Below are 13,492 nucleotides of genomic sequence, written 5' to 3' on the forward strand. Positions count from 1 at the left end.
AGGAGGAGGAGGAGGAGGAAGGAGGAGGAGTGGAAGAATGGAAGGAAAGAAGGGAAGGATAGGGAAGAGGAGGAAGAGGAGAAGACAAAGAGGAAGGAAGAGGAAGAGAAGGAAGAAGAAGGAAAGAAAGGAAGGATAGGGAGGAAGAGGAGGAGGAAGAGAGGAAGGAAGAGGAAGAATGGAGAAGAGGAAGGAAGGAAGAATGGAGAGGAGGAGAAGAGGAAGAAGAGGAAGAGAATGAGGAGGAAGGATGGAAGGAAGGGGAGGAGGAGGAGGAAGGAGGAGGAGTGGAGGAATGGAAGGAAAGAAGGGAAGGATAGGGAAGAGGAGGAAGAGGAGAAGACAAAGAGGAAGGATGAGGAAGAGAAGGAAGAAGAAGGAAAGAAAGGAAGGATAGGGAGGAAGAGGAGGAGGAAGAGAGGAAGGAAGAGGAAGAATGGAGAGGAGGAAGGAGGGAAGAATAAGGAGGAGGAGAAGAGGAAGAAGGAGGAGGAGGAGGAGGAGGAAGATAAAGAAAAAAGAAAAGGATAAAAAAAACAAAGATATCAATTAGTCTCTCTCTCTCTCTCTCTCTCTCTCTCTCTCTCTCTCTCTCTCTCTCTCTCTCTCTCGATCCTTCCTCCTTTTTCCTTCCTTTCTCTCTTTTTCTTTCTTATTTTCCTTCCATGCAATTCCTCCCCACCCTCTCTCTCTCTCTCTCTCTCTCTCTCTCTCTCTCTCTCTCTCTCTCATCATTATTTTACTTACCAAATCCAGAAGAATAGACAGATGACCCAAAACAGGCTTGATAGTTCCCTCCGCAGAAGTAGTAGTAGTAGTAGTAGTAGTAGTAGAGGGGAGGTCAAACTTATAGACATCACCTGCTCTGTCTGAAACCATGCAAAGTGATGGTTAGGTTAGGTTAGGTAAGTCTCTCTCTCTCTCTCTCTCTCTCTCTCTCTCTCTCTCTCTCTCCCTTTCATCAGTTTTCTCTCCTATTCTTTCCTCTCTCTCTCTCTCTCTCTCTCTCTCTCTCTCTCTCTCTCTCTCTCTCTCCCTTCTACCCACATAGTGACACACCCTATCAAGAGCACTAATTTTCTGTTTATTTCTCTCCGTCTCTTCCTCCTTCCTTCCTTCCTTCCTTCCTTCTCTTCTTCCATGCATTCTTCTTTCCCTCCTCTCTTTCTCCTCCTCCTCCTCCTCCTCCTCCTCCTCCTTCCTTCCTTCCTTCATTCATTCCACTTCCCTTCTCTCTCCTCCTCCACCTCATCCACTCACCCGCCACATAAACACAAGTGGAGTCATCCGTCACCGCCAGCGCCGTGGGTTTCTTGGGCAGTCGGTGGGCGGCCGCCATCCGCCATTCGCCAACCCGCCAAATTTCAACCACCTTGCAACTTCCGCCAACCGCCAACCACCGCCCACATGGGGAGAACTTGGCGGCTGTGATGTGGCGGTTGTCTGGTTTGCTGGAGGAGGAGGAGGAGGAGGAGGAGGAGGAAAGAGATGGAAGGAGAGAGAAGGGAGATAAGGAAGGAAGGAAGGAAGGAAGGAAGGAAGGAGGGGGAGGAGAGAGACAAGGGAGATAAAGAAGGAAGGAAGGAAGGAAGGAAGGAAGGAAGGAAGGAAGGAGGAAGATGAGGTTGGGATGCTGGGGATGAGAGAGAGAGAAGGAAGGAAGGAAGGAAGGAAGGAAGGAAGGAAGGAGGAAGATGAGGAGGAAGAGATGGAAGGAGGAGAGAGAGAAGGGAGATAAAGAAGGAAGGAAGGAAGGAAGGAAGGAAGGAAGGAAGGAGGAGGAAGAGGAGGAAGAGATGGAAGGAGGAGAGAGAGAAGGGAGATAAAGAAGGAAGGAAGGAAGGAAGGAAGGAGGGGGAGGAGGAGAAGGAAAGAGATGGAAGGAGGAGAGAGAGAAGGGAGATAAAGAAGGGAGGAAGGAAGGAAGGAAGAGGAGGAGGAGGAGGAGGAGGAGGAGGAGGAGGAGGAGGAGGAGGAGGAGGAGAGAGATGGAAGGAGAGATAGAAGGGAGATAAATAAGGAAGGAAGTAAGGAAGGAAGAGGAGGAGGAGGAGGAGGAGGAGGAGGAGGAGGAGGAGGAGAAAGAAGAAGAAGAGGAAGAAGAAGAAGAAGAAGAAGATTGACATTTTTATTCATACATATTCAATTTTATTATTTTTTTCCTTATTTTCTTTATTTTTCTTATTTTCTTTATTTTTATCTTATTTTCTCGTACCTGTTGTTGTTGTTTTTGTTGTTCCTCTTCTTCCCTTCTTTATCAGTCTTCCCATTCTCCTCCTTTCTTCCCTTCTCCTCCTCCTCCTCCTCCTCCTCCTCCTTCCTTCCTTCACCTCCATCTCCATCTTCCTTCCGATCATCAGCATCTTCTTCTTCTTCTTTCTTCTTATTTATCTCTCCTCCTCCTCCTCCTCCTCCTCCTCCTCCTTCCTCTTCCTTCTTCTTCTCTCCATCGTCTTCCGCTCTTCCATTTTCACTGTTGTTGGTCTCGGCAAATGCGTTTATGACCCTCGATGTTGATGTGCTGGAAGAGGAGAAAGAGAAATTATGATAAACAGGGCAAGTATAAAATATTGATAAAAGTGGATTAGAGAGAGAGAGAGAGAGAGAGAGAGAGAGAGAGAGAGAGAGAGAGAGAGAGAGAGAGAGAGAGAGAGAGAGAGAGAGAGAGAGAGAGAGAGAGAGAGAGAGTAAAGATGAAAACTGATTAACAGAAATAAAAATACATGATACATATATGCAAGTAAATAAAAATAAATTGAACAAATAAAAGAAAATAAATACCATATATTGAAATACATAAAAATAAATGATATATAGAAATAGATTCATAACCATATTTCTTAACGCTGCAGGAAAAGGATAAATAATAGTTCTATATAACATAATTAGGGTTGTAAACTTATATCTATCTAACTATTCTACATTAACTAACTATCCAATTTAATTCTACATGTATATCTATCTATTCTACATGTATCTCTTCATCCACTCTCAACCTCATCCAAATCACACTTCACCCGTCCGCCCTCATCCACCTCGCTAACATTGCTCCACCCAAAAGGTAAATTCTGACCCACCTTTGGTCGTAGATGATGAGTGACCTGCCGGCGGACAGCAGGGTCAGGTCACCACACACCTCCACCACCACCATCACTGCCGTCGCTGCTATGGGCGGAACAAAGATTTAAGCACATCAACTTAGTGTTTAGAGAGAGAGAGAGAGAGAGAGAGAGAGAGAGAGAGAGAGAGAGAGAGAGAGAGAGAGAGAGAGAGAGAGAGAGAGAGAGAGAGAGATGGTGAAATAAAGAAAAGTTAACTATCACACACACACACACACACACACACACACACACACACAGAATAAAGAAATGAGCGTATATGTTCAGAGAGTTGCCCATCTCATTGTGGTACTTCTCACCCTCGCCACGGGTTAGATCTCACTATTCTATGCATTTTGAGCCCCATATATATGCACCGCAAAGTGACAGAAACGCTGCTCTCAATTTTTTAAAGGTTGGTGGTTTTTCTGTGGGCCGCAGTGTCATGGGCCTGGGGGTGGGAGGGATAGCGTACGGCTCTCAATAATTTGGCCCACGCTCGCCTGGTAAGGTTAGATTAATTCTACGGTGTTCTGCGTACTACTGTTGTACTTCTCTAGTTTTACGAAATAATTACGGCCATGTTTGACTGCTCTGGAGACGGCCGCGGTGGTGGAGCAGCCAGTGTTGCGAGAAATACCTCCTCGCAGAAATAAGTCAAATATACATATGGGGGGCAGCGTTGCCAAATTATCGTACTCACAACATCGTCTTTATTACTTTTTTACAAATAACGATGAACAATTGAAGTTAGCGTTAAAACTCCTATTTATTGATGTTTGTTTGCTTGTTTTTGCATTCGTTATTGGTCAGAAACTACGAAAATGCAATGCGATGAGTACCATAACTTGGCAACGCTGATGGGGGGCAGCGTTGCCAAATTATCGTACTCATCGCTTTGTATTTTCGCAGTTTCTGACCGATAACTAAAGCAAAAAAGCACAAAGAAACATCAATAATTAAGAGTTTTAACGCTAACTTCAATTTTCGATCGTCATTTGTGTAGGTACGAGAGTTTGAGGCTTAAAAAGGATGAAAACAATATGGCGAAGACGACAATCTGGCAACCATGATGGGGGGGTCCGGGGAGGGGCAGCAACCCCTGGTTAGAAGGGGGGTCGTTGAGGTTGAAGCCCCCCATTAGCTGTTCGGTCGTAAAGTTCGGTTGGGATAGATTAAATATGTTCCCTCACCCCTAACCCTCTGAGAGCTATTTTGCGGCGGCGGCAGCGGATGATGAAATTGCAATAATTAAGTTACTTTTTAGTTGTTTCCAAAAAAAAAACTGTAAATGAAAAAGCACAATATTTAGGCCCGAGATAAATAGACAGTGTATGAAATTTTGAAATGGGCAACTTTCTCAACACTTACCGACATGAGAGAGAAAAGAGAAAGGCAGATTTGAGAATTAAACGTATGCAATGTCTTAAGTATTTCTCTAGTTTAACACCCACTGTCCTGGCGAGTGAATAACAGCAATAATCTTCATTAATACTCATTTTTCATTCCTTCCATGGCCTAAAAGAAGTCATAAGTGTCCACAATATCCACACAATCACGTTATTAATAAGATCATACTGAGAAACCACGTATTTTTACTTACTGTGGCAAAGATAAATAAGGTTGTTCTCCTCTTCCTCCTCCTCTTATCTTCCTCTTCCTTTCCCCTCTTCTTCTATCACTCTTCCTCTATCTATTCACGTGTCTGCCTCCCTTCTATCGCTATTCTATTCCCTTCTATTCCTCCGTTTATCAATATTTTTCTCTTTTTTCCGCTTCGGCCACGTGTGTTTTGTTTACATGGGAGTTTTTTGGTCTTGGTCTTGGCTGCCGTGACGATTATTCTTCCATTTTTACGGTTAACAAATACGATTGATTGATTGATAGTTGATTGATTGATTGATTGTTTATTGTTGCAGGTAAACAAATATGAAAATAAATGAAATAAGATGGATATGTAGAGTTTTATTCATCTTTTTATGGCTTTATTTTGTTCGTTAGTGTGATGTTTTTCTTTAATTTCTTTCTCTTCCTCCTTCTTCTCTCCTTCATAAGCTGTCTAATCCTTCTTTTCATCTTCGTTATTTCAATTATTTATTTTCTAATCTTTCTCTTCCTCCTTTTCCATCCTCTTCCTCCTCCTCCTCCTCTTCTTCCTTCTTCTTTTCTTCTAATCTTCCTCCTCTTCCTCCTTTTCCCCATCTCCTTTCTTCCTTCCAATTCTTCCTCCTCCTCCTCCTCTTCATCTTTTTCTTTCTCCTCCTCCTCCTCCTCCTTCTTTTCATCCAACTCTTCCTCCTCCTCCTCCTCTTCATCTTTTTCTTCCTCCTCCTCCTCCTTCTTTTCATCCAATTCTTCCTCCTCCTCCTCCTCCTTCTTTTCTTAATCTTCATCCTCCTCCTCCTCTTCCTCTTCTTCTTATTCATAAAGTACAAAGAAAGGTCAAAGGTCACATCCGGTTTCTTCCTTTCCTCCTCCTCCTCTTCCTCCTTCTTCTTCATAGTCTTCCTCCTCCTCCTCCTCTTCTCTTTCTTCATAGTCTTCCTCCTCCTCCTCCTCCTCCTCTTCTTCCTCTTCTTCATATTCGTATTGATAGAGGACAGAGAAAGGTCAAAGGTCATACCAGAATAGTACATTTAACTGCAATTCTCTATACAAGATCTATTGTCTCACACACACACACACGCACACACACACACACATACACGCACACACACACACACACAAACACACACACACATAAGTTCTTAAGTCAATCTTGTGTTAATTCAGAATAAAAAAAAATAATAATAATAATAATAATAATGATAATAATGATAACTTAGATTAGCTTAGAAGTAACAAACATATGAACTAACAAACATGGACAGGTATAGGACATGTCTTTGATACCCAGCGCTTCTCTCTCTCTCTAAAAAACTGAATGTATGTAAAAAAATGCTTTCTCTAATTGTTTACCTTATTCTCTCTCTCTCTCTCTCTCTCTCTCCAACTTTCTTTCTCTCTAAAAAATACAAAATAACAAAATGAATGGTCTCTCTCTCTCTCTCTCTCTCTCCAACTTTCTTTCTCTCTAAAAAATACAAAATAACAAAATGAATGAAGTCTCTCTCTCTCTCTCCAACTTTCTTTCTAAAAATACAAAATAACAAAATGAATGGTTCTCTCTCTCTCTCTCTCTCTCTCCAACTTTCTTTCTCTCTAAAAATACAAATAACAAAATGAATGAAGTCTCTCTCTCTCTCTCTCTCTCTCCAACTTTCTTTCTCTAAAAATACAAAATAACAAAATGAATGAAGCTCTCTCTCTAAAAATACAAAATAACAAAATGAATGAAGTCTCTCTCTCTCTCTCTCTCTCTCTCTCTCTCTCTCTCTTCTTCTTCTCTCTCTTTCTTCTAAAAATACAAAATAACAAAATGAATGAAGTCTCTCTCTCTCTCTATCTCTCTCTCTCTAAAAAATACAAAATAACAAAATGAATGAAGTCTCTATCTCTCTCTCTCTAAAAAATACAAAATAACAAAATGAATGAAGTCTCTCTCTCTCTCTCTCTCTATCTCTCTCTCTCTAAAAAATACAAAATAACAAAATGAATGAAGGTAAGTCTCTCTCTCTCTCTCTCTCTCTCTCTCTCCCTCTCTCTCAGTCATCATCAGGGCAGGACAGTATCAATCTCCGCTTAAATATCTCATCTTCCGCTGCCCCTTTGGCCGCCTTCCGCTGGTCCTTCAACTTCTGCCTCAGGTCCACAGTCCTCCTCCCTCCACCTCCTCCTCCTCCTCCTCCTCCTGGTCTTCTTCCGAGTCTTCCCTCCGGCACGATCGAGAGTCTTCCCTTCACTCCTCCTCCTCCTCCGCTTCCGTTTCTTCCGCCAAGTCGCTCACGGATATCGGAGGAGGTGCGGGAAGGGATGTCAAGGTACCCTCCTCCTCCTCCTCCTCCACTTCCTCCTCCTTTCATCTTCTTCTTCTTCTGCTCCTCATCTGCGTACATCTTCATCCTTGGGACCTGAGAGGGAGAGGAGGGGAGAAGAGGAAGCATTTAAACATGGAGAGATAGGCAACAGTAAGGAGTGAATGTGATTTTGTAAGGATTTGAGGTTTTGTGCACTAACTTTCACTGCAGGGAGGTCGTTGCAGTGATGAATGACTTGATTTTGTATGGATTTGAGGTTTTGCGCACTAACTTTCACTGCAGGAAGGTCGTTGCAGTGATGAATGACTTGATTTTGTATGGATTTGAGGTTTTTTGCACTAACTTTCACTGCAGGGAGGTCGTTGCAGTGATGAATGACTTGATTTTGTAAGGATTTGATGTTTTTTGCACTAATTTTCACTGCAGGGAGATTGTTGCAGTGATGAATGACTTGGTGTGAGGAGAAATACTCATACCAATGGCTGTCTAATATTGCTTTGCTAAAATTATCTCTAGTTTTTGAGTTAGAGAAAGAGGAGGAGTGTCTAGGAGGAAGGAAGAAGGAAGAGGAAGAAGAGGAAGAGAAGAAGAATGAGAGAAAGGAAGGAAGGAAGGAAGGAAGGAAGAAAGGAAGGAAGAAAGAAAGGAAGGAAGGAAGAAAAAGATTAAGAAAATGAGAAATTAATACAAAAAATAATAAAAATAATAATAATAATAATAATAATAATAATGATAATCTTACCTTAATCTTACTCCTCCACTGAACCACATCATCGCTGTCTCCCGTGTCCCTCTCCTCCTCCTCTTCCTCCTCCTCCTCCTCCTCATCTTCCTCGCTGTCGTACCTCTTCCTCTTGACGCCTCCGACCCCTGGGAAGAAGAGGAGGAATGAATGGAAGGAAGAGAGGAAGGAAGGAAGGAAAGAAGGAAGGAGATAGAGAATGAATGGATGATTAGAAGGAAGGAAGGAAGGAAGGAAGGAAGGAAGGAAGAAGGGAAGGGATGAGAGAATGGAGATGCTGGTCAACTCTTACATAGGAGATTGGGACAGGACATGGATAACCAATATACCACTACTACTACTACTACTACCACTACTACTACTACTACTACTACTACTTCTACCTTTCTGCTTGTGATGGTTAAGCAGTGCCTGGTAGTTGAAGCAGTCTCCCTCTTGGCTCTCTCGACGCCCCCAGTTCAGTGCCAGGTCGCCCCAGGGGTTCTTGTGGCCCTCCCCCCCAGGCCCTGGACCCGGATCTGGCCCGCGCTGCCTCCTCGCCTCCGCTGTTGAGCCTCACGATCCGCCACGTCTGCTTCGCTGAGGAGGCTACGCACACCTATAGGGGGTAGGGGGGAGAGAGAGAGAGGGGGGGGGGGGGTTAGTGTGTGTGTGTGTTTGTTTAATGTTACTGTTTTTCGTCAATATTTTTTCTCTCACCTGCCCGGCCCTCGTTAAGGTGTCTGCTCAGGTAGTCAGCCTTCCGCTCGCCGCTGGTGGTCACCTGGTCGGCCCGGGAGGCGTAGCGCAGCAGAAGGGCCTTGGTATGGGGGCAAGGCACTCCCAGACGCCACCCTCGGCCCCCCGGCACTGATATGGCAACTTCGGAGGCACGGATGCTGGCCTGGGGGTGGAGGAGGAGGAGGAGGAGGAGGAGGAGGGAGGAAGAAAAATATATGGAATGGAAGGAGAGAGATAGGGAGGGAGGAGGAAGAAGAGGAGGAGAGAGAGAGAGAGAGAGAGAGAGAGAGAGAGAGAGAGAGAGAGAGAGAGAGAGAGAGAGAGAGGAGGAGGAAGAATAGGAGATAGGAAGAGAGGAAGAAAGGAAGGAAGGAAGGAAGGAAAAAAAATTATATATGTGAAATTATTATTATTATTATTATTATTATTATTATTATTATTATTATTATTATTGTTATTATTATTATTATTATTATTTTTACTAACCTCTCCTTCTCCGAGTTCCATCTTCTCCTCCTTCATCTTCTTCTTCTTCTTCTTCTTGTTGACCTTCTTCTTCCCTTCCTCTCCTTCGCTCATCTCGTTATCACTTGACGAGGAAGAGGAGGAGGAGGAGGAGGAGGAGGAAGACGAAGAGGAGGAGGAGGACGAGGAGCTTTCGCCGTCGCTCTCGCTGCTGGAGGAGGAGGAGGAGGAGGAAGAGGAGGAGGAGGAAGAGGATGGTTTCTTGCTTCCTTTCTTCCTTGTCTTCTTCTCCTTCTTCTTCTTCTTCTTCGTGTTGTCTTCCTTCTCCTCCTTCTCCTCCTTTATCTTCTGTGCCTGGAGGAAGAAGAGGAGGAGGATGAGGATGAGGAGGAGGAGGAGGAAGGAAAGAAGTAGGGAGAGGATAAGTTAAGGGAAGAAGAGGAAGAGGAGGAGGAGGAGGAGGAGGAGGATGGAGGAAGCAAAGAAGAGGAGGAGGAGGAGGAGGAGGAAGAAAAGAAGAAGAGGAAGATAAATTTTGAGAAAGAAAAAGAAAAAGAAGAAGAATTAAGGAAAAAAAAAAATAAAAAAAAAATAAATATCAAAATAAAATTACACACACGCACACGCACACACACGCACACAGACGCACACACACGCACCTTCCCGCTCTTCTTAGCAGGCTGTGTTTTCTTGGAGGCCTTGGTGTCGGGCAGGATAGGGCAGGACAGGCTGAGGAGGGCATGTATTGGGCCCTCATCGTCCAGCCACACAACATTGCCTGAAAAGATGATGGGGGCAAGATAGCATTAGCCTCCCTTCTTCTTCTTCCTCTTCTTCCTTTCCTCCTTCCTCTATCTCTCTCTTCTTCCCCCTCTTTCTCCTTTCTTTATCTTCTTTTGGTTGCATCCTCCTTCTACGCCCTCTTCTAAATCCTTTCTACACACATGCGCACACACACGCACATACTTACACGAGTCCTCAGAAACCCACACGACCTCAATGGGTGTGTACGCCTTGAAATAGTCATGTACGCTTATGCAGGAGATCCTCTGCCACAAGCACATGGAGAGTGTCGGGCAGGAAGTGACCTAGCTGGAAGTCCTCCTGTGACCCCAGGCTGTGTGGAGGAGGAGGAGGAGGAAGAGGAGGAGGAGAAAGGATGATTAGAGGAGGAGGAGGAGGAGGAGGAGGAGGAGAATTATCAAAGGTAAAGTTCAGGGGGGGGGGAGGGGAGATAACATAACCATTAATAATTACAGAACATTAAACAAAAGATTGAAAAGATCGAGAATTGCAAAACATAAACAAAACAAAACAATATCTAAACACACACACACACACACACACACACACACACACCTCTTGTATAGCCGGGCCACTGCATCGGGCCGGGGTGGCTTCCAGGGGCATGGGGCAGAGGCCACTTGGATGCGCCAGTGACGGGTGGCTTGGGGGGCCTGGCCTGGGCATGGGGGGGCAGAGGGTATGGTTAGTAAATGGTAAATCTTAAGACTGGCGGATGTGTGTTTGGGGTATTAAAATCTTCGGTAATTATTGAGAATTGTATCAAGGCGCGGAGTGATTCTCAATAATTACCCAACATTTCCAGGACGTACGAGGGGTTTCGACGAGCGGACAGGCGTGTTTGTGTCCCTAGGGGTGTGTTTTTCCGTGCTGGCTCATCCCTCTCTTCACCCCAGAGCTCGTAGTCTCATCGCCCATTGACGTAGAAGAAATCGTGCGGCCAGAATCGGAAAACACACCCTAGTGACATAAACGCCTGGATGCTTGTTAAAATCCCGTCATGTGTCCTGGAAATGTTGTAAATGCCGCAATGCCGAGCCCTAAACACACCTGTCCGCTTGTTAAAATCCCGTCATGTGTCCTGGAAATGTTGTAAATGCCGCAATGCCGAGCCCTAAACACACCTGTCCGCTTGTTAAAATCCCGTCATGTGTCCTGGAAATGTTGTAAATATCGCAATGCCGAGCCCTAAACACACACCCATTAGGAGCTGATATTCCTAAGATATTCCTAAGATATTCCTAAGATATTCCTAAGATATTCCAAAGATATTCCAAAGATATTCCTAAGATATTCCTAAGATATTCCAAAGATATTCCAAAGATATTCCTAAGATATTCCTAAGATATTCCTAAGATATTCCTAAGATATTCCTAAGATATTCCTAAGATATTCGGAGAAAGGAAAGGAGGAAAATTGGAGAACAGGAGTAGGAAAGGAAGAGGAAAATGAGGAGAATGGAGAAAGGAAAGAGAGGGAGAGAAAATGGAAAGGAAGGAATAGAAGGGGAAATGAGAGGAAGGGAATAGAGATGGAAGGGAGGAATAGGAGGAAAAGAAGAGAAAGGGGAGGAAAAATATGGAGAAAGGGAGGAATAGAAGGAGAAACAAGAAGAGGAAAAGAGATAGAAGGGAGGAATAGGAGGGAAAAAGAAGAAAGGGGAGGAAAAATATGGAAAGGAAGGAATAGAAGGGGAAACAAAAGGAGGAAAAAGAGATAGAACGAAGGAATTGGAGGAAAAAAAAGAGAAAGGGGAGGAAAAATATGGAGAAAGGGAGGAATAGAAGGGGAAATGAGAGGAAGGGAATAGAGATGGAAGGGAGGAATAGGAGGAAAAGAAGAGAAAGGGGAGGAAAAATATGGAGAAAGGGAGGAATAGAAGGAGAAACAAGAGGAGGAAATAGAGATGGAAGGGAGGAATAGGAGGAAGAAAAGAGAAAGGGGAGGAAAAAATGGAGAAAGGAAGGAGGAGAAGGAGAAACAAGAGGAGGAAATAGAGATGGAAGGGAGGAATAGGAGGAAAAGAAGAGAAAGGGGAGGAAAAATATGGAGAAAGGAAGGAAGAGGAGGAGAAACAAGAGGAGGAAAAAGAGATGGAAGGGAGGAATAGGAGGGAAAAGAAGAGAAAGGAGGAAAAATGGAGAAAGGGCGGAAGAGAAGGAGAAACAAGAGGAGGAAATAGAGATAGAAGGGAGGAATAGGAGGGAAGAAAAGAGAAAGGGGAGGAAAAAATGGAGAAAGGAAGGAGGAGAAGGAGAAACAAGAGGAGGAAATAGAGATGGAAGGGAGGAATAGGAGGAAGAAAAGAGAAAGGGGAGGAAAAAGATGGAGAGAGGGAGGAAGAGAAGGAAAAACAAGAGGAGGAAAAAGAGATAGAAGGGAGGAATAGGAGGGAAGAAAAGAGAAAGGGGAGGAAAAAATGGAGAAAGGAAGCACGAGAAGGACAAACAAGAGGCGGAAATAGAGATGGAAGGGATGAATAGGAGGAAGAAAAGAGTAAGGGGTGGAAAAATATGGAGAAAGTAAGGAAGAGAAGGAGAAACAAGAGGAGGAAAAGAGATGGAACGAAGGAATTGGAGGAAAAAGATGGAAAGGAAGGAATAGAAGGAGAAACAAAAGGAGGAAAAAGAGATAGAAGGGAGGAATAGGAGGGAAAAAAAGAGAAAGGGGAGGAAAAATATGGAGAAAGGGAAGAAGAGAAGAAGAAGGAGAGAAAACAAGAGATAGAAGGAAGGAATAGGAGGAAAAAGATGGAAAGGCAGGAATAGAAGGGGAAACAAGAGGAGGAAATAGAGATAGAAGGATGGAATGGGAGGAAAAAAAGAGAAAGGGGAGGAAAAAGATGGAGAAAGGGAGGAACAGAAGAAGGAAGGAGGAGAGAAAACAAAGAGAAATGGAGAAAATATTTGAAAAAGGGAGAAATATCGTAAAATAAAGATATAAAGGGCGGGGTAAGGAGGCTCATTAAGGGCGTAAAATATATAATAAACGATAAATACAGATAATAAAGAGAGAAATAAGGAGAGGAGAGGAGGAAAATAAAGGAGAAAATCGAGAATGTAGAAAAAATACCCTAGGCCTATCCCTCCATGCCCTAATCTTGCCTTAATAACTCCTACTACTACTACTACTTCTACGAGGGTTATTAATTAAGTCCTGCAGGTAAAAACAACAATATTAACAAAACTATACGCAAAATCCCCTCCCGCCATTGCCTTTACTATGATGACGTTGACCTCCACCTCCTCCTCCTCGCCGTCGGATGCCTCGCCCTCCTCCATTTCTTCCTCCTCCGGCAGCTCCCCGTCCTCCTGCAGGTCATTGGGCACTTGGATCTTCAGGTTGGTGAAGGGGGAACCACCGCCGCCTGCCGTCCCCGCCATTGTTGTGGTGCCCCAGACCCAGACTAGGACCAAGGGTGTTGTTTTATCCGTCTCTCCAACGGGTTACATGTACAGCAAGAGCAAGAGCAGGCAGGAGAAAGCAGGAGCCCCAGACCCAGACCAAGACCAAGGGTGTTTTTCCGTCTCTCCAACGGGTCACATGTACAGCAAGAGCAAGAGCAAGAGCAGGCAGGAGAAAGCAGGAGCCCCAGACCCAGACTAGGACCAAGGGTGTTGTTTTATCCGTCTCTCCAACGGGTTACATGTACAGCAAGAACACATAAAATAAAGCAGAAAATTCAATAAAATCATTAAAATCACGGACAATTTACTTTATTGATTGACTGATAGTTTATTGTTGCA

The 13,492-nt window shown here is 44.1% G+C and overlaps 1 protein-coding gene and 1 pseudogene across 3 annotated transcripts in view; both read right to left on the reverse strand.

Moving 5' to 3' along the window:
* Nucleotides 1-4,928, reverse strand: part of LOC126987201 (uncharacterized) — an 8,251-nt gene extending 3,323 nt beyond the window's left edge. For 2 of the 3 annotated variants that reach the window (XM_050844008.1, XM_050844006.1), the window contains exons 1-5: nt 4,702-4,928; nt 3,078-3,165; nt 2,216-2,521; nt 1,261-1,451; nt 748-869 (exon numbers count right to left, since the gene is read on the reverse strand). In XM_050844008.1, coding sequence (XP_050699965.1) covers nt 748-869; nt 1,261-1,451; nt 2,216-2,521; nt 3,078-3,151 — 693 coding nt within the window. In that variant the 5' untranslated portion in view covers nt 3,152-3,165; nt 4,702-4,928. The remainder of the gene's footprint in view (nt 1-747; nt 870-1,260; nt 1,452-2,215; nt 2,522-3,077; nt 3,166-4,701) is intronic. The other variant, XM_050844007.1, reaches the window with a different exon arrangement.
* A 1,687-nt stretch (nt 4,929-6,615) lies between these two features.
* Nucleotides 6,616-13,137, reverse strand: LOC126987432 (uncharacterized; annotated as a pseudogene).
* Between the last annotated feature and the right edge of the window lie 355 nt (nt 13,138-13,492).

The sequence above is a fragment of the Eriocheir sinensis genome, chromosome 64 (genome assembly GCF_024679095.1).
Source record: "Eriocheir sinensis breed Jianghai 21 chromosome 64, ASM2467909v1, whole genome shotgun sequence".
In the NCBI taxonomy this organism is placed as follows: Eukaryota; Metazoa; Arthropoda; class Malacostraca; order Decapoda; family Varunidae; genus Eriocheir; species Eriocheir sinensis.